Here is an 18,326-nt window from a genome sequence, read left to right as displayed (position 1 = left end):
GCCGACCAAGCCCCAAGCAGGCAGCTGCCCCAGATAACGCCCCCCCCATGGCGTGGGCAAGCAGGCAGGCATCCAACCGGTGGCGCACTCACCCACCTGGTGGCACAGGATGGTCTGTTGCAGTAGCTGGGCATAGCTGTCCAGCCGCATGCTGGAGTTACTCCTGCTCTGCATGGTCGGGGCCAGATTGGCTCCTGGATCACCAGCTGGATCACCAGCTGGCTCCTGGATCACCAGTCTTAGATCCTTCTGAGCTAGAGATCTGCCAGGACCCACAGAGGGCCAGACCAAATGATTTCGAGGGCCTTATACGGCCCCCGGGCCTGACGTTCCCCACCCCTGCCTTAATGGAAGGAGGCCATAGCTGCAGCCTCATAGTGGAGAATGAAGATAATCCAAGACAGGAAATAGAGTAAATAGCCTTTCGTTCAGCCCAGATAGAAAAGCACTTCCATTTAAAAGAATAGGATTGCCAGGTAGAAGGTTTCTTAGCATGTAGAACACCTGATCCAACAGGTCAAAAAAAGGTTAGTTCAAAAATGAATGAGCCACATGGTCAAATGAAGGCTGCAAATATCTAGGTGCAGAAACGGCCCTGAAGGAAGAGGAGAAGACGACGAAGAAGAGTTGTTTTTTATATGCTGACTTTCTCTACCACTTAAGGAAGAATCAACCCGGTTTACAATCACCTTCCCTTCCCCTCCCCACAACAGACACTGTGAGGTAAGTAGGGCTGAGAGAGTTCCAAGAGAGCTGTGACTAGCCCAAGGTCACCCAGCTGGCTTCATGTGTAGGAGTGGGGAAACCAACCCAGTTCACCAGATTAGCGTCCGCAGCTCATGTGGAGGAGGGGGGAATCAAACCCGGTTTTCCAGATTAGAGACCACTGCTCCTAACCACTATACCACGCTGGTGGTGTCCACCAGAAAAAAAATGTAGTGGTGGCCCTGAGACATTACCAGCAGGGTAACCAGGCTTGCTTCAGCCAAAAGAGGGCTATCAAAATAGCTCTAGTGTGTTCTTCCCTATTTTGCACAGGACCCAGGGAATTAGTGGGAAGGGGTGGGAAGCATAACATAGGACCTGGGTCCATGGGAGTTGAGATGATTTTCAAAGACCTATGATTACCTGTTTTTAAAACCCTGAGTCCTTGTTCAGACAATGAAAGTGGGAGATGTGTTTAAAGAATAAACAAATAAATGTATGAAATATTAGAGTATACGCTGGGGGGTTGCTGGCATGTAATTTAATTTTCAGCCATGAAGGACATCAATATAAAATGGAGGTTTCAAAGGCACAGCAGCCTCCTTGTCAGTTTTACTTTCTTACAAGGGAAGGGAACCTTGGGTACTTACCGTGAAGGTCCTTTCTTCTCTGAGGTAAGGAGAGCATCTTGCAAGTGACGGGTGATTCCCCTTCCGGTTCCTTGGGACAGGCAGGATGTAATTAAGAAACTTCCTGTTTCCTGTTCCGGGATCGCCCTTTCGTCAGTTTCAAAACTTTCTGAGCTAGGAGAATTTCAGGAATAAGGAAGCCGAGACCGAGTAATTTAATTTTTTTTTAAAAAATTTTTATTTTAGGTGCGTTGACTAAGGTGCACCTCATAACTCAGTATAGAACAACATACATTATTTGTCATGAGCGACAGGGATCCCCCTGCCCTGAGAATCGCTGTTTAGTGAATACAGAATTATCGAGAGTGCTCCGTAGATGCCCAGGGTGGGCCCAAGATGCTCTCCTTACCTCAGAGAAGAAAGGACCTTCACGGTAAGTACCCAAGGTTCCCTTCTCTCTCTGAGGGGGAGAGCATCTTGCAAGTGACGGGATGTCCAAGAGCCGTGATGTTCTCAGGGTGGGTTAGCGCTCCTCTACTACATGTTGGAGCACTCTCCTCCCGAATGCTGCATCAGCCGACGAGTAGGAGTTGAGTTGGTAATGTCGCACGAAGGTTGATATGGAAGACCATGTGGCTGCCTTGCATATCTCCTCGACGGAGGCCTGCTTGTCAAAGGCCGCTGAAGTAGCTGCGCTTCGAATGGAATGTGCTGTGATGCCCTGTGGTATCGCGACGCCAGCTGCCTTGTATGCCTCCATGATGCAGGACCGAAGGGTACGGCTGATGGTCGCTCTAGAAATTTTCTTGCCTTTGCTAACCCCTGACACTGATATGAAGAGAGAATCCGTTCATCTGAATGGCGCTGTGCGTTCCAGATATATACGGATGGCGCGCACCAAGTCTAGGGTGTGCCAGTCCTTCTCCCTTTCGTGAGCTGGGTTTGGGCAAAAGGACGGTAAATGAATCTCTTGCTGTCTGTGGAAGTTGGACCCCACCTTGGGTACAAAGGTCGGGTCGGGTCTGAGGACCACCTTGTCATGGTGGAAAATGCAAAGCCCCTCCCTCATAGACAGTGCTCCCAGCTCAGATACCCTGCGCGCTGAGGTGACTGCTGTTAGAAATAGTGTCTTGAATCGAAGAAATTTGAGGGAGACTTCTGTCAGTGGTTCAAAGGGAGGCCGCGTCAGAGCCGATAGGACAACGTGGAGGCGCCACGATGGGAAGAGGTGCCGGACTGGTGGTGCCTTCTGATCAACTCCTTTGAGGAAGGCCCTAACGTGAGGATGCTTAGTAGTGCTGTGTCCCTCCGTGGTGGGGTTGACTGTGGCTATCGCAACCAGCTGCCTACGGAGGGTGGATGTCCTGAGACCTTGGTGGACTCCGTCCTGCAAGAATCCCAGTAGATCCGCTACTGATGGTGCCATGGGATTTAAGTCCTTACGACGGCACCATCTGACGAAGGCCTTCCAGGAGGCGTTATATATCTTCTGTGTGGAAGGTCGTCTGGCCTCCAGTATGGTGCTGACGACGTCGGGTTGATATCCGCGACTCATAAGCCGTTGCCTTTCAATAGCCAGGCGGTCAGTTTGAACCATTCTGGGTCCGGATGGCAAACCGGCCCCTGTTGCAGCATGTCCGGCGAGGTGGGTAGCCGCCAGGGCTCTTGTATGGACATCTCCATCAGGGTGGAGTACCATGGCCTGCGAGGCCAGTCTGGGGCTATGAATATGACTGTCGCCCTTTCCTGTCGGATCTTCCTTAGTGCCTTGGGAACTATCGGCAGAGGCGGAAAGGTGTAAAGAAGGTCCTGGGGCCAGGGTGAGAGTAGGGCATCCACTCGTTCCGCTTCCCTGTGGGTGTATCTGGAATCGTGGTGTCCTGTTGTTCGTCGGCGAGGCGAAGAGATCCACCACCGGAGTCCCGTATCGTTGTGAGATGAGGTGAAACATCCGGTCGTTCAGTGACCACTCGCCTTCGTCTAACGTCTGGCGGCTGAGCCAGTCCGCCTGTATGTTGAGTTTGCCCTGTATATGTTCTGCTCTGATTGACCGAAGATGTTTCTCTGCCCATGACAAGATTCTGGTCGCTTCCTTCTGTAGCGAGGAGGATCTGGATCCCCCTTGCTTGTTCAGGTGTGCCTTGGCGGAGACGTTGTCTGTCCGAATCAGGACGTGTCACCCCGCGACACTCGCCTGGAACCGTAACAGCGCTCTGTAGATTGCTCGCATCTCTAGCTGGTTGATGTGCATGGTCCGCTCCCGAGTCGACCACGTGCCTTGGGCAACCTGATGGTCTAGAGTGGCTCCCCACCCTTCCAGACTGGCATCCGTGGAGACCTGGACTATGGAGTCGCGGATGTAGGGTTGGCCTTCCTGCAAGGTCTGGGCCCGCGACCACCAACATAGACTCAGTTTGGTGGCCTCTGGCAGGGTAAGGCGGATGTCCTTCTTTTGAAGGATTTGCCGCTGATACGGCTTTAGAAACCACTGCAGTGGGCGTGCGTGGAATCTGGCCCACGTGACTGTGCCAATGCAAGAGACCATCAGTCCTTGTAGCTGAACTAGTGATGATAGTTTGACTGACTTTGATCTTGCCAGGTGTTTGGCTAGACGTGCCAGCTTGATAGCCTTGTCCCTTGGTAAGGTTAGAGTGTTGTCCCTGGTATTGATCAGGACTCCGAGGTGTTGTATCCTTTGGGATAGGAGGATGTTGCTCTTGGCATTGTTGACGAGGAAGCCGTGACTTCTTAACACCTGCATTACTCTGGAGGTGTGATGGACGGCTGTGTTCTTTGTGGGTGCGCAGACCAAGATGTCGTCGAGATATGGGTAGACATGTATTCCTTCCCTTCTCAGAAGCGCTATCAGGGTGACGAGAATCTTGGAAAACACTCGAGGAGCTGGAGAAAGACCGAATGGGAGTGCCTTGAACTGGAAGTGAAGGTCCCCAAAGGCGAACCGGAGGAAGCGTCGATGGTTCACGTGTATAGGGATGTGCAGGTAGGCCTCCGTCAGGTCTATCGACGAGAGGAACATCCCTGGGCGCAGTGCTTCCACGATGGATCTCAGGGTCTCCATGCGGAAGTGTTTGGTTTGGACAAATTCGTTCACGAACTGTAAATCCAGGATGGCCCTCCAGTCCCCGTTCTTCTTGGGAACGGTAAAAAAGACGGAGTAGACCCCAGAGAACCTCTCTGGTGTTGGTACCGGTTCGATGGCCTGTATTTGTATCAGGTGACGAATGGCTGATGTTGTCCTTGTGCGTTTGACGCGTTTGGTCGGAGTGGGGGATGGAATGAAGCGATCCGGGGGGAAGTGTTGAAACTCTATTTGATAGCCATGTTGAATGACTTCTCGCACCCATCGATCCGTTGGGCTTGCTCCCATTGGTGCATGAATAGCCTCAGCCGTCCTCCCACCGGCGCGGAACCGTCGTCATTGCTTCTTTGGCTTGAAGTTATTATTTGGCTTGGCCTGTCGCTGGTTCTGGAAGTGGCTTGGCCTGCCGTAGCGTGGTCCCCCTGTTGGTTCCCCGTGCGCCGGACCAGGAAGGTCGTCTTGGTTCCGTTCTGGGTCGTGCAAGGGTGTGGTAGGAACGAAAGGAAGTAGAGGAGTGGAAGTCCTTTCTGAGATTCCCCGGCATGGCCTTCTTCCTGTCCTTAGTTTCCACCAAGATATCTTCGAGCTTGTCCCCGAAGAGCTTGCCACCTTGGAAGGGGTAAGCCATCAGCGTGGATTTGGCCCCTTGGTCGGCCTGCCAAGCACGGAGCCAGAGTGCCCTTCTGGTCACGGCGGTAGTTGCCATGGCCCTTGCTGACAGTGTCATAGAGTCCAGAGTGGCATCCGCCAAGAAGGAGACCGCTTTCATCAACCTATTGAGTCCCTCATTTGCCTTGCGTTCTTCCAAGGGGATAAGAGTGGCTAGTTTCCTGGCCCACACTATGGCTGCCCTCGCAAATAGTGTTGCAGTTGCCGAGGCTTGGATGGATGTGGCCAATGCCTCGTGGGTTTTGCGGGCGGCTTGGTCAGCCCTCCTGTCTAGGGGGTCCCTTAGGGAGCCCATGCCATCTCCTGATAGAAGGCCAGGTGACTGGAGGGCCGCCACTGGACCCTCTACTAAGGGCATGCGTAACAGCTGCATGGCATGGGGAGCCAGGGTGTATAGCTTGGCGATGTTGCGGGGGAGAGGTCTGTTGCCTAGAGGCTTTTCCCATTCTAGGTTGAGACGGTGCTCAAAGTATTCTGGGAAGGGTACCACCCTGGTGGAGGTCTGCGTTCAGGGAAAAAACTCCTTGGGTCCCCTTGGCCTGCCCTTCCCCTTCTCCCCCTCCTCGGGCTCTGGCATCTCTGCAAGGTCGAGGGCTGCAATTGCCTTAGATAGCATAGATTGATAGTCCTCTCTGGGGAAAAGCCGTGTCTGCTGTTCCTCTGCTGGCTCCCCCTCCCCTTCAGAAGAGGAGAATTCGCCCTCCTCTTTTTCTCCCTCATCTGAGTCGTATTGAGATGGGGTGGGAGACTCATTGTCCTGCAATGAGTTGGGTGGGGTCTGGGCTTTCCCCCCTAGCTTGGTTGTAGCTGCGTTAGGGTTCCCTGCCCCGGAGCTGGTGCTGGGTTCTTTCTCCCTTCCGGCTTGGGTAGGCTGATGGAGGGATTGTGTGGCCCACGGGCCCCCTTGGGCCACGCATGGATGGGCAGATTGCAGGCCCCCCTGGGTGGCAGGTTGCAGGAAGGGAAACTCTTCCCTGAGGACCTGCCTCATTAGGGCGAGGAGATCGTTCTGGGGAGTCCCAGTGAGTTGGTTCCCCATGGGTTGGGGGGGCTGTGGGCTGGGTAGGGGCCCTGGGGCGGAATGAGGCTCACCCATTCGCTGCGCCGGCTCGCAGTTCCCCTTTGGGGTGGTCGTGGTCTCCCGGGAGCCCTCGCTGCCCTTGCAGGTCGAGCGTGATGCGGTTGTGGGAGACGCTTCCCGGCGCTTCCTCTTTCCGCTGCTGCCCTGTGCGGCTGCTGAGTCAGTGGCGGCTGGCCCGGGCTTCTTTTTCTTGTCCCGTTCCTTCTTGGCCTCGGCGTCAGGCTGCTTGCGCTTGCCGGAGGATGAAGAGGAAGCCCGGCTTTCTTGCCGCTCGGTTTTGCCGCCCTTGCGGCTACCGGGCGGCTCGTGCGCGGGTGGGGGGGGCGGGACGAGTCCCTCCGCGAGTTCCCCCGGGGCGAGAAAGTCATCGGCCGCCGCTTGGCTCGCCATGCCCCTGGTTACCGCCGTCTGCTCCGCGTTGGTTTGTGCGTTGGTTGGCCCTCGCGTTATGCCGGTCAGGCTGCTGTGCGCTGCGGCTTTAACGAGGGCCACGTGCGGTCATCCAAGATGGAGGTCTCTGGAGGCGGATTGCCACGGAGCAATCCGAGTTGCTGCCTTCCCACAGCGAGGCAGGAAGAAAAACTGACGAAAGGGCGATCCCGGAACAGGAAACAGGAAGTTTCTTAATTACATCCTGCCTGTCCCAAGGAACCGGAAGGGGAATCACCCGTCACTTGCAAGATGCTCTCCCCCTCAGAGAGAGAAAAGACAAAACAGCTTGCCTTTCACCTATCACTTAATGCTGACTGCAGTTATTCCACCATTTTAAAAGCCCTGGAAGCTGTGATCATGCTGGACAGCCTGTTCATTTTATATTGCAGCTCTTGCTAATTTTGTTTTTCAGTGGGAAACAAAATGAATGTTTATTTCTTTGTCAAGACAGGCAGACTTTTGGCAATGCCGGAATCCACTGGGCGCATTTCCTTGCAATATCTCAAACAACCTGCTGACATTTCTAAAGGAACTGCCGGTGATCATTATAGGTGTTCCATTCAGGGTTGGTTGGGAGGGCAATGTCACAGCCACAAAAATTATGATCCAGCTATCATTTATATATATCTTTAACTCCGTGTTGGTATATATTGAAATTGTTAGCACTGTTTATATTAATTCAAGCATATACAGCCAAGGAGACTGTTTCACAAGACCTTATGGTCCTTAATGACAGGAAGAAGAGTTGGTTTTTATATGCCGACTTTATCAAACTGGCTTACAATCACCTTCCTCTCCCCACAACAGACACTGGGGGTAGGTGGGGCTGAGAGAGTGTGATTAGCCCAAGGTCATCCAGCTGGCTTCATGTGTAGGAGTGGGGAAACAAATCCAGTTCACCGGATTAGAGTCCGCCACTCATGTAGAGGAGTGGGGAATCAAACCTGCTTCTCCAGATCAGAGTCCACTGCTTCAAACCACCACTCTTAACCACTACATAGGGCTGCCAGATCCCTCTTCATCACTGGTGGGAGGTTTTGGGGGTGGAGCCTGAGGAGGGTGGGGTTTGGGGAGGGACTTCAATGCCATAGAGTCCAATTGCCAAAGCAGCCATTTTTTCCAGGTGAACTGATCTCTATCAGCTGGAGATCAGTTGTAACAGCAGGAGATCTCCAGCTAGTACCTGGAAGTTGGAATTCAAAATATAGCACAAAACAATTGTTTCTAAAATAAAGAAACCAAACAATAGCAACTCATGCTATTACAGATATATATTGGAAACATTCAATAACCACAATTCTGGAGCAAAGAAATGTATATCACAATTGGTCTAAGTAAGACCTCAGCTCTCAGCATAAGGCTTTACAATGCAAAATATAAGCCAAAATGCTCAGTCCTTATTCAGTCCGTATTAATAATTTCAATTTCATAAAGTGCATCAGTAAACCACGGAAACAAGATGTAGAGCAATGGAGATCCGGTATAATTCCATTTCGTGTAGACTTTTTCAAGCCTTCAATCTTTCCGTGCACTGTTCAATCAATGCATGAAGAAGTGTACCTTTCCTATGTATCTGGACGGCAAAGTAGGACCTGGAAGCTGGCAACCCTACCACTACACCACGCTGGCTCTATGATTTCTGGAACTTCCTCTTCAACTTTTGAAATGTAATATCCACCAGAGTTTGGGAAGGTGACATCTCTTAGAGTTAAGGGGAAGCCCTGAAAAAATAGGCCCCATTTTCAGTACATGGAAGGGGACAGACAGAGGCCCAATTCAAACATTAAATTCTCAGTGTTACAAACCATGATTTGGAGGTTACTGGCTGTGGGATCATGTGTTCCTATTTACTTCCCCCCATTCTTGTTTGAGCAAACCAAGAGACTCCAGTGGGAAACTGATGAGTTGGAATTCATATGACATATGGTACCAGCAGACTGGGACTCAGTAGAAGCTTGAGATGGTTAGCACACTACGAAAAGTATTTATGCACACTTTTCAAATTCATCCAACTTTGCTAATTCATCAGCATTGGCGAGTGGTCCACGCACACCCTCTTATTCATTTGACTGGATCTTGTCTTCACTGGTGTTCTGCAATGTGTCACACATCTGTCCCTGGAAAACTGGGCCTCTGACCTCTCTTTGTAATAACTCCCCACCCACCCCAACTGTTTTTGTAAATATGGGTAAAATTGCATTAATGAACTGAATGTAATATACATATATGATAGGGTTGCCAGGCCTGGCAACTGGTGGAAGATGGGGGAGGCAGGTACTTACTGGGGGGAGGAATACTCGTCGCCACACAATGTCATCACTTCCAGTGAGACCCAGAAGCACCGGGGTGATGCTCTAGCAATGCTAGTTTCAGGGTGAGCGCCAGAATGGCACCCTGGTGCAATGCTGGTACTTCTGGGTTGCACCGGAAGTGACCTCATTGCAAAGTGACAAAGATCACCACCACCCCATTTTGCCAGCCTGCTTCTGCCCGCTGACCAGATGTGCATCGGCGAAATCAGCAACAATTACCAGGAGTTTGCTTGCCATTACCTGGTCAATCTGGTATCTGACAAAATGATATCTGATTCACAAAGATTCTTTAAAAATTCTTTAAGGTGGTCCAATATTTTTTATTTTGGCTTCATCAAACTAACACAGCTACCCTCCTGGAGTTTCTCTAAAGTTTCCTAAGTCATATAAATCAATCTACGGTTTATATGAACCACAGTTTGTCTCCAAACTGAAACCATGGTTTCAAGTTGGTTTAGTACCCTGGTTTGGAGGAAAACTAAAAGCCAAACTAGATGTTAACTTTTTTAAAGAGTCGGGTACGGGTTCGCTGGGCCCAACTCAGGTTTCCTGCAACCACACAGCAGCTGTGAGGAACGGCTATCAAAAAATAAAGCAGAGCCTGTTTGGGCTTGGAATGTGACAGCGACATAGTGCAGTGGTTAAGAGTGGCGGACTCTAACCAGGTTTGATTCCCCACTCCTCCACATGAATGCTGTTAGGTGACCTTGAGCCAGTCACAGTTCTCTCGGAACTCTCTCAACTCCACCTATCTTACAAGGTGCCTGTTGTATGGAGAGGAAGAGAATGTGGTTGAAAGCCGCTTTGAGACTCCTTAATGTAGAGAACCTGACCTGGATGGCCCAGGCTAGCCTGATCTCGTCAGATCTCAGAAGCCAAGCAGGGTCAGCCCTAGTTAGTATTTGGATGGGAGACCACCAAGGAATACCAGGGTTGCTGTGCAGAGGAAGGCACTGGCAAACCACCTCTGTTAGTCTCTTGCCATGAAAACCCCCAAAAGTGGTCGCCATAAGTCGGCTGCGACTTGAAAGCACTTTACACACACACAATGTAGAGAAAAGTGGCATATAAAAACCTACTCATCTGCTACTGCAGGGGGAGGCCAGCCATTTTGCATGCTGAAACAGTGGGGGGGGGGAGAGAGAAATGGAGAAATCACTCACCCCAGCACTCTTTTTAAATAGCCATTCCTCCAAGCAGCACTCCTGCTGCAGGGAACCCTGACCCAACTCTTTAATAAGTGAATGTCCCGTTTGGCCCTAAGGCTTGCGCTAATTTGAAAGTTACCACAAACCGTAGTTTCTTCAAACAAGGAAGCGAAGCTGGAAATTGAAGAGTCAAACGGAAGGTGGAGGGAGCGTGCAAGGCTGTGGCAGTACCCTGATCCTATAAACTGAGAAAGTTTGGAAATGTGAATTGTCTGAAGAGGGTTACCTTAGGGAAGAGGGGGTACTTAATATCTACTTAAGAATAAGATCCCCTGCACTCTGCTGAACTTACTTCCAAACAACCATGCCTATGATTGCTCTGTGTGTACAGAACCTATCTTTTCATTCTCAAACGTTTGTTTATATTTACAACTGTATACAGTGGATCTTTATATCCACTGGCTCTTGTGAATATAAAATGAACTACCTGGCACTGGGCTGGTTCTGCAGATGACTATACGCTATTTGATTCTATCTGCTCAAGCACAGATTAAGCTCTCCTCTAAAAATACCCTACAAAGTGTTTACTTAATGCCTGATGTTATGCCTAAATAGCAAGGGAAACCTCAGACTTCCGCAGCTGGGATCACTGAACACCAGGTGCATTGTGGGGAAGAGGCACTTGATATGCAGAAGGCCAAAGGTTGCTGGCCACACTGCCTCACTCTGTGCCCAAGAGCAAAAATGCATCTTTCCAATTCACATTTTTTTAAAAAAATCAATTAAAATATTCCCTGCCTATGTACACTGCTGCCCTGAAATTTAAATTGGAGCAGAGTCGTTTTACATCCATTAGGGGAATTAAATTCTGCAACGGTCTCACTGGAATATTTTTGTGAGTGCAAACTTCGAGAATGGTTAAAATATTACATGGTAAAATTGGTCACATCTATATAGCCTTACTGGGACATGACAATCAGCTTGCAACTTTGGGTTTTCCCCCTTCCTCTGCAGTATCACAGGTTTTCATGGTTTGAAATCTGACAGGATGCAAAGATGCTAAATGGCTTAAAAATCCTCCTAATACAAGCCACTGGCTGGTATCCAATGAGACATGCTTGTGGAGTGGCGTTTTCCTGCTGCAGACCACTGAGCCCCCCCCCCAACATTTTGTCTCTGGACCCTCAGAAACAGCATGGGGGCAAAGTAGGGGTCTGGAAGAGGAACTGGCAAAAAGAGTTATTTTATCAGTCAGAGCTTTATCGGTGGCTCACAGGAGAGGTAAGTTGGGAAGAAACCATTCCACGAGAGTTCCCATTTTACCAACTGAAAACAGAGTTTAAAGACAATGGCCATTTATGCTTGGTAATTAGCAGCGCGTTCCAGGCTGAAGTTCCCCACATATTTTTGTTTTGAGTTTTTCACGCTGAACTGTCATTCAGGAAGTGACTGCGAAGCTGGCGCATACCTGCTTCACATTTCTTAAGTGCCCCTTTAACGCGAACTTTTGTGTTTGCTCTGCCTCCATACCGAAGAATCCCCTCTGTAATGGCCGGGCAGGCAGGCGGGACTGCAGCACGGTGCAAAGAGAGCTGAGGAAGGGTGTGACAGGACACTGAGGGGGAGAGACTGAAGCTGCTGCCGCTTCTGCAGCCGGCTGGCTGCACTGGGTGAGAGAGAGAGCAGGGAAAGCACAGGTCAAGTCCAGTCCAGAAGTCAAGCCGGGGAAGTATTTGTTAGGAGTTAGGCAATAGCGTCGTTGAGTGGCAGTCCGTGGTCAAGGTCACTGGCAAGGCAGTCCGTAGTTCCAAATCCAGGCCGAAGTCACAAGCAGGCAAGGCAATCCGAGAGTGGAGCGTCTGATACCGGAGGTCTGTAAGTTGCTTCCACAACAGCGTTATCTCCATCTGCTCCTTAAATCAGGCTGGTTCTCAGAACAAGGCGGGCCTGGCCATTAATCACTCTCCTCCTTGTCAGCAGCTGTTAAAACGCGCCTCGCTTGAAGACGCGCTGATTTACGCCTTTCACTCATTAGCTGCCTCATCTTTCTTCGTCTTTGTTCTCCAGGAGAGCATTCCTCTGTTTGCTGGCCTCCCCAAGGGCCCTGCAGCCCTTCTGTCTGCTTTGTTGTTTCCATCGGCACTCTCCCAGGAGGTTCTGCCACTGCAGTCTCTGGAGGGGCTGCTACTCGTTCCGGTTCTTCCTCAGACGAGCCAGAATCTTGGGCCACGACACCCTCAAGGAACCATGCAAAATGACAGTCGCACGTTCGCTATGCAAACGGTGGTTGGCTAATGGAAGGAACGAAGGAGCAGGCAAGTGTGGGGGGGTGGAATTTCTCCTTTTGCGTTGGGACTGTGAATAGTCATTTTAAAGGCCACATATTAAAAAAGTGCTTTGAGCGAGCTTCAAAATTGACCCTGCATAAATGGCCAATGACTTGCAGGAGGCCATCGATCAACACTGTACACTGGTTTGAACCCTGGTCCAAGTCCAACACTGTCAAATGAACTCTAGTGGCTAATGCTCTTTTTAACTAGCAAAATTAATATTTACAACACCACCCACCTCCATTTTCCCATCACTGGCCTACAGGGAAAAATGCAGCTAAAGAGAATGCACTTTAACCTCTGCAGAAAGGCAGTCCGAAGCTGTGATAAAAATAAAGAAGTTCCCTGCAGAGATTAGAAGTGATTAGGGCTACAACATTTCCTGCACCAACAGCAATCAGAAATACAGTTTTGTTTGTGGATACTCCATCAGTTTCTGTAGACATATATAATACAGCTGGACAGCTCAAAGGTAAGTTTACCCTCAAAACTGTACATGGTTTAGATTATGCAGAGCAACTTTTCCCAAGCACGGAATGTCACCTCTTCCCATGACTCCAAACACCACTGGCAGGAAAGAAGGAGGAAAACACTTCTTAACAAGCCTTTTTTTTATTACTCCTACATTCACAGTGGCTTTGATCTCTATAGTAACTGTCAAGGAGTGTCCTCTTTGCCACGCAATAGCTATTTTGTACATTTCTGATGTTGTGTAAGATTGCACAATGCAACACAGTGATATTTTTCTCTATCATTATTGGGAAGGGAGCTTAAAATTGCTTGCATTGGATCCTCCTTTCTCAGGGCTATAATCTAACAATAATTTCCCAAACATCTATAAGTCCTCAAAATGGTATTTTAAAAGATCATAATTAAAACTGTCAGATCTGAAACTCTTGGCTCATGGGGAAAAGCATGAAGGCATGAATAGTTCTACCTAACCAGCTCACAGATTTATTAATGATATTATGTTATTTATTTAGCACTTGAGGTGTTCACAACACTGTATACACATTATTTTGTAATCCTTACAACAGCCTGATAAGGTATTCCAACATTATTCCCATACTGAAGATGAGGGAAATGGTTTGCCTAAAGCCATCTAAGAAATCTGTGGCAAAGGTGAAATTCAGCCTCCAGAATAAAGTTCTCTTAGACACTATACTCTACCAGTTCCCTATGAGCCACATCACTATCTTCTGCAGTCTGGAAATTAATAAAATAAGTATATGCCTTATATCATTATAAGTAGAGGAAAAAGTAAGCCGGTACAGGCCAATTCATGCACAAAAGCGGCCAGAGTGGTACCTCCCATTTTCAGTTTCAAGCCCCCTGATAGTCCTATTCAGAGATATATTTTACTTTCACTCCTGCCTATAAGCAGGGATTATTTATGTCAGTACATAAGTGCCACTACGTTTGGGATAGTGGGCTTGAATAATAAATATGGTTTTGCCCTATAATGTAGATAACACAGGATTCTTCCGTTTTAATTCAGTGTTGGGTATTTAACTGGTTCATTTTAAAACCGGATGTCTGAATGTGGGAACCACAGGGTGCCGCCCATTGGAAAAGGCAATGAAGGGTTGGACCATGCTCCACCTCCCTCCTTTCCCCCCTCCCCAGAAAAGCTGCAGGCAGGGCTTATGCACACCTGATTCTTTCAAGCTGCTATGCTTCACCTCCATCTGCTGGATAGGAAAATGACCACAGGGAGATGAGAAGAAGCTGAACCCTCCATTTTCCATGGAGGTAATTAACATGTTGAGAATTAGGCAAGGTGAGAGCACCCCCCTTGTCCGAGCCTAGTTCTCTTCTTCCCCTCACCACAAAAAATCAAAAGTTACTCCAGGGAAGAAGAAGAGTTGGATTTTATATGCCAACTTTCTCTGCCACTTAAGGAAGAATCAAACCGGCTTACAATCACCTTCCCTTCCCCTCCCCACGACAGACATACTGCAAGATAGGTGTGGCTGAGAGAGTGTGTAATCCAAGGTCACCCAGCTGGCTTCATGTGTAGGAGTGGGGAAACAAATCCAGTTCACCAGATCATTGTCTGCCACTCATGTGAAGGAGCAGGAAATCAAACCCAGTTCTCCAGATCAGAGTCCACTGCTCCAAACCACTGCTCTTAACCACTATACCATGCTGGGATAAAGAGAGATTAATCCCTCTCTTCACCAGAGAAGCGGTCTTGGGCAGTGGTGGGAGAGTAGCCAGCTCTATCCTCAAGCAACTGATGAATGGCAGGGATGAAGGAATAGGACAATGACATCATTAACATCCCAGATCATACGCCTCCTTTCCTCCCTAACTCCATAACCGTGAGCTTACGCACGATCACTTACCTGATTACATGTATTGATGTCTATTCCTCCCTTTAGGTATTCCACCACTTTATCCAGATTGCCAGCTCGGGCAGCTCTGAGGAAGCTTGCATTGCTGTCAGACTGCGAAAAGAAGCAGCAAAAGGAAACAGTTTAATGTCTGCCTTGAGGATGCATATGACCAAAAGAAAAGTCTACGTACTTCTAGTACAGAGGCTTAAAACAACTGACATGGTTTGTCAGGCACCTCTCACCTAAAGGCAGCACAGAAATGGAAGAAATCCTTTCCCATATGTGCATGTAACTTCTTGTGAAGGTAATCATCAAACATTTTCCCCAAGGTATAAGAAGAATTTTGCTGCACATCAGTACCTATCTATCATCCAAGTAAGCAAAGGAATATCAAAAGAAGTCGACCCAGGCACACCTTATTAGAGGTCACATGCACACCATGATAAATTACTGTTTGGGAAATGTTTGAAATTAATCAACATTAATTACAGTTTAGGAAGCTTTTTAGATTAATCACCTCAAGCACAAAGGAAGCAAACTTTTGTCTTGCATATCAGAGACATATGGATGAAGATCTGGGTGGGTTATCACAGATGGATACATGGAATTCCTGTCTCCCTCCCTCCCCCTTTTTTTGTGCATTGTTCCTTTCAACAGTGCAATCCTATGCACAGTTATTCTCCAGTTTGAATTCATTCATTTCATTGGGCTGGAGTAACGCTACACTATAAAGCTGCTTGGATTGCTGTCCTCAGGCATTTTCATTAACTTATCCCAGAGTGGCCCTGACTCAATCTTGTCGGATCTCAAAAGCTTAATATTTGGATAGAAGACCACTGAGTAATACCTTGGTCACCACACAGAGACAAGCCATGGCAAACCACCTTTGAACATCTCTTGCCTTGAAAACCCTACAGGGTCGCCATAAGTCACCTGTGACTTGACGCAAAAAACAACAACAGGGTGAGTCAACAGCACACAACCCCTCTTTGAGGTTTTAGTTAGGCTTCCTTTCTCATTGATCCCCTCAAAATCCTGCTTTTGTCAGCCCTCTATCTCCTCTACATCCTTCAGTTCCAAGTGCCACAGACAGCTCCCTGCCTACTCTCTCTCTCTCTTCTTTCAGCCATTTTAATGGCCTCGTGCCTTTAGCATTCTTCTTTCCTCGGCCTCCTTGTACTCTGTTCTCATGATACTCAGTTCCGTTACTTCTGTACCCTTTCCGCCTACAGCTCCTCCCACAGTGTGTGAGAGATTATTTGCGATCTGACCTTTTACGTCTTTAACAGAGCTGCACACTGCGGGGCGGTCCCGCAGCCATTACAATGTCCATCTGTTCCGTTTAGCCAATGGCTCACAACATTTCAAAGTGGTTATTACTGAAAACAAAGCAAAGCAAAGAAAAACAGCTGTTTGGTGGATAATGAGAACATCCAAATGGTGTTTGGTCATGTATATGGCCTCTTAGATTGATAATTCTTCTTTTTTCTCTTCTAAAAACTGATCAGGCGTGCCAGTAGTCTAAGGGAATCTCCATTACTGCGACTTTAATCCCAGCATCTTTATAATACAGCAATACACATTGATAAGCAAGCAGATTTGCAAGCCTACAGTTTATGCATCTTGCCAATTAATAAAAAATTTTGTTTGTTTTTTGCAGAGAGGGAAACAGAAATGCCACTGCTAATGGAGTTAAATAGTGTGATTATATAAGAATCATGGAAGAGATATCAGACAATGTAACTGAGGCCAGTGAGATGTAGTGGTTACAGTGTGTGATTATGATCTGGAGACACAGGTTCAGATCTCCACCACACAACCTTGCTCGGCGACCTTGGGCCAGTCATACATTCTCAGCCTAACCTATCTCACAGAGTTATAATTGTGATGATAAAAAGGAGAACAACTCAGGTCCCCCATTGTGATGAAAGGTGGTGTGTGTGTGTGTGTGTGTGTGTGTGTGTGTGTGTGTGTGTGTGTGTGTGTAAAGTGCTGAAGTCGCAGCCAATTTACGGCGACCCCTTTATGGGGTTTTCAAGGCAAGAGACTAACAGAGGTGGGTTAGCAGCGCCTTTCTCTGCACAGCAACCCTAGCATTCCTTGGTGGTCTCCCATCCAAATACTAAGCAGGGCTGACTCTGCTTAGCTTCTGAGATCTGACGAGTTTGGGCTATACCATACTCCCTTCTCTCCCAGGTGGGACATAAATGAAGTAAAATAGAATAAAATAAATACATTCTTACTTGTTTGCCCCTATGATATGAGAGCATAAATGGCACATGGAAATGTTCCATGGTTCACTTTCACCAGACTTTACATCACAGACACCAAAATAAAGCTTGTGTGAACCTGGCCCAACCCCACCAACACTAATGTTGAGAAGACATGAAGCCACATTTTCAAATCTACTTTATCTAAATATTCCTTTCTCCTAATAGTAACAATACCATAAAGGCCACACTTTCCTTAAATATATACATCCAGTTTTAATTAACATGAATCATCACTGCCTCTTTTTAATACGGGTTCTTATTTTGCCCCTCTGGGCCAGACTGAACCAGGCCAAATCCAGTGTGCTTACATAAGAACATAAGAAAAGCCATGCTGTATCAGACCAAGGCCCATCAAGTCCAGGAGTCTGTTCACACAGTGGCCAACCAGGTGCCTCTAGGAAGCCCACAAACAAGTTTGCTTTTCATGGCAAGATCCCTCAAGGTTAACCAGGCCACATTAACACTTGTCCCATCACAACAATTCAAATAATAGCACTAATCCACATTTTACTCAGCACCAGATGGATGTCATTGGCTCTGTTGTCTTTGCAACAAAACGTATGAGCCCTAATATCCTTATAAATTAATTTAAAGCAAAGCATAATGTGTATTCCATGCTCTTTAATGTCAAGAAAACAGGCCATCCGACTGAGTGCCCTGCAGGGTGGAGAAAAGGAAACAGAAAACTGCAACGTCAAAGCCTTTTTCTAGCCTTCATCTCCAGCCAGTGAAGCACTGTAACCGTGACACAGCAGCAGCGTCACTGGAAAGAGATCTGATCTAGAGCCAAAGAAGAGTTTGTGCAATGCAGCAGAAGGCTACAGCCCAAAAGCATTCTAATCTGTTGAGTCTTCTGGGCTATGCTCTGGTCTACAGCACACCTCTTTACTGATTCCAGGCACGAAAAGGTTACTTGTAAAATAATTAATTACATTATCTCATAGTTCTTTGTTGGCTGACATTGGCTGACAATTGTGATGCGGCTAGATATTATATCAAGTATTGTACAGTACAGTATTCGTTTATTTGTTTAGCCATAGGCCATTACAAAACATCCTTACATAAATACAGAAAACTCAAAATAATATCAGAAAAAGATAAAATTACAACGGTATGCATTACCTATCGAGTATTGTGTTCCCTATATATATCTCCACAAACTGTAATTCCCCTAGAATTCAATCCCCGAAAAATCCAAGCAAATGCCTTTTGTTTCCAAAGTGCCAAGATATTTACTCAAATGTATGGTGTTTCTCAACTTCAAGCATGTGATTTGGATGCTGAGAGGAAGAACGATAAACGAATTTC

At 47.8% G+C, this 18,326-nt stretch overlaps 1 protein-coding gene across 1 annotated transcript in view; it reads right to left on the bottom strand.

Moving 5' to 3' along the window:
• ANK2 (ankyrin 2) overlaps positions 1 to 18,326 on the bottom strand; it is a 244,447-nt gene that overhangs the window by 141,241 nt on the left and 84,880 nt on the right. Inside the window, exon 2 of the mRNA XM_056855307.1 lies at positions 14,755 to 14,856. Coding sequence (XP_056711285.1) covers positions 14,755 to 14,856 — 102 coding nt within the window. The remainder of the gene's footprint in view (positions 1 to 14,754; positions 14,857 to 18,326) is intronic.

The sequence above is a fragment of the Euleptes europaea genome, chromosome 9 (genome assembly GCF_029931775.1).
Source record: "Euleptes europaea isolate rEulEur1 chromosome 9, rEulEur1.hap1, whole genome shotgun sequence".
NCBI classification, from domain to species: Eukaryota; Metazoa; Chordata; class Lepidosauria; order Squamata; family Sphaerodactylidae; genus Euleptes; species Euleptes europaea.
The sequence above is the reverse complement of the archived record's forward strand: the minus strand, read 5'-3'. Positions and strand labels throughout refer to the sequence as shown.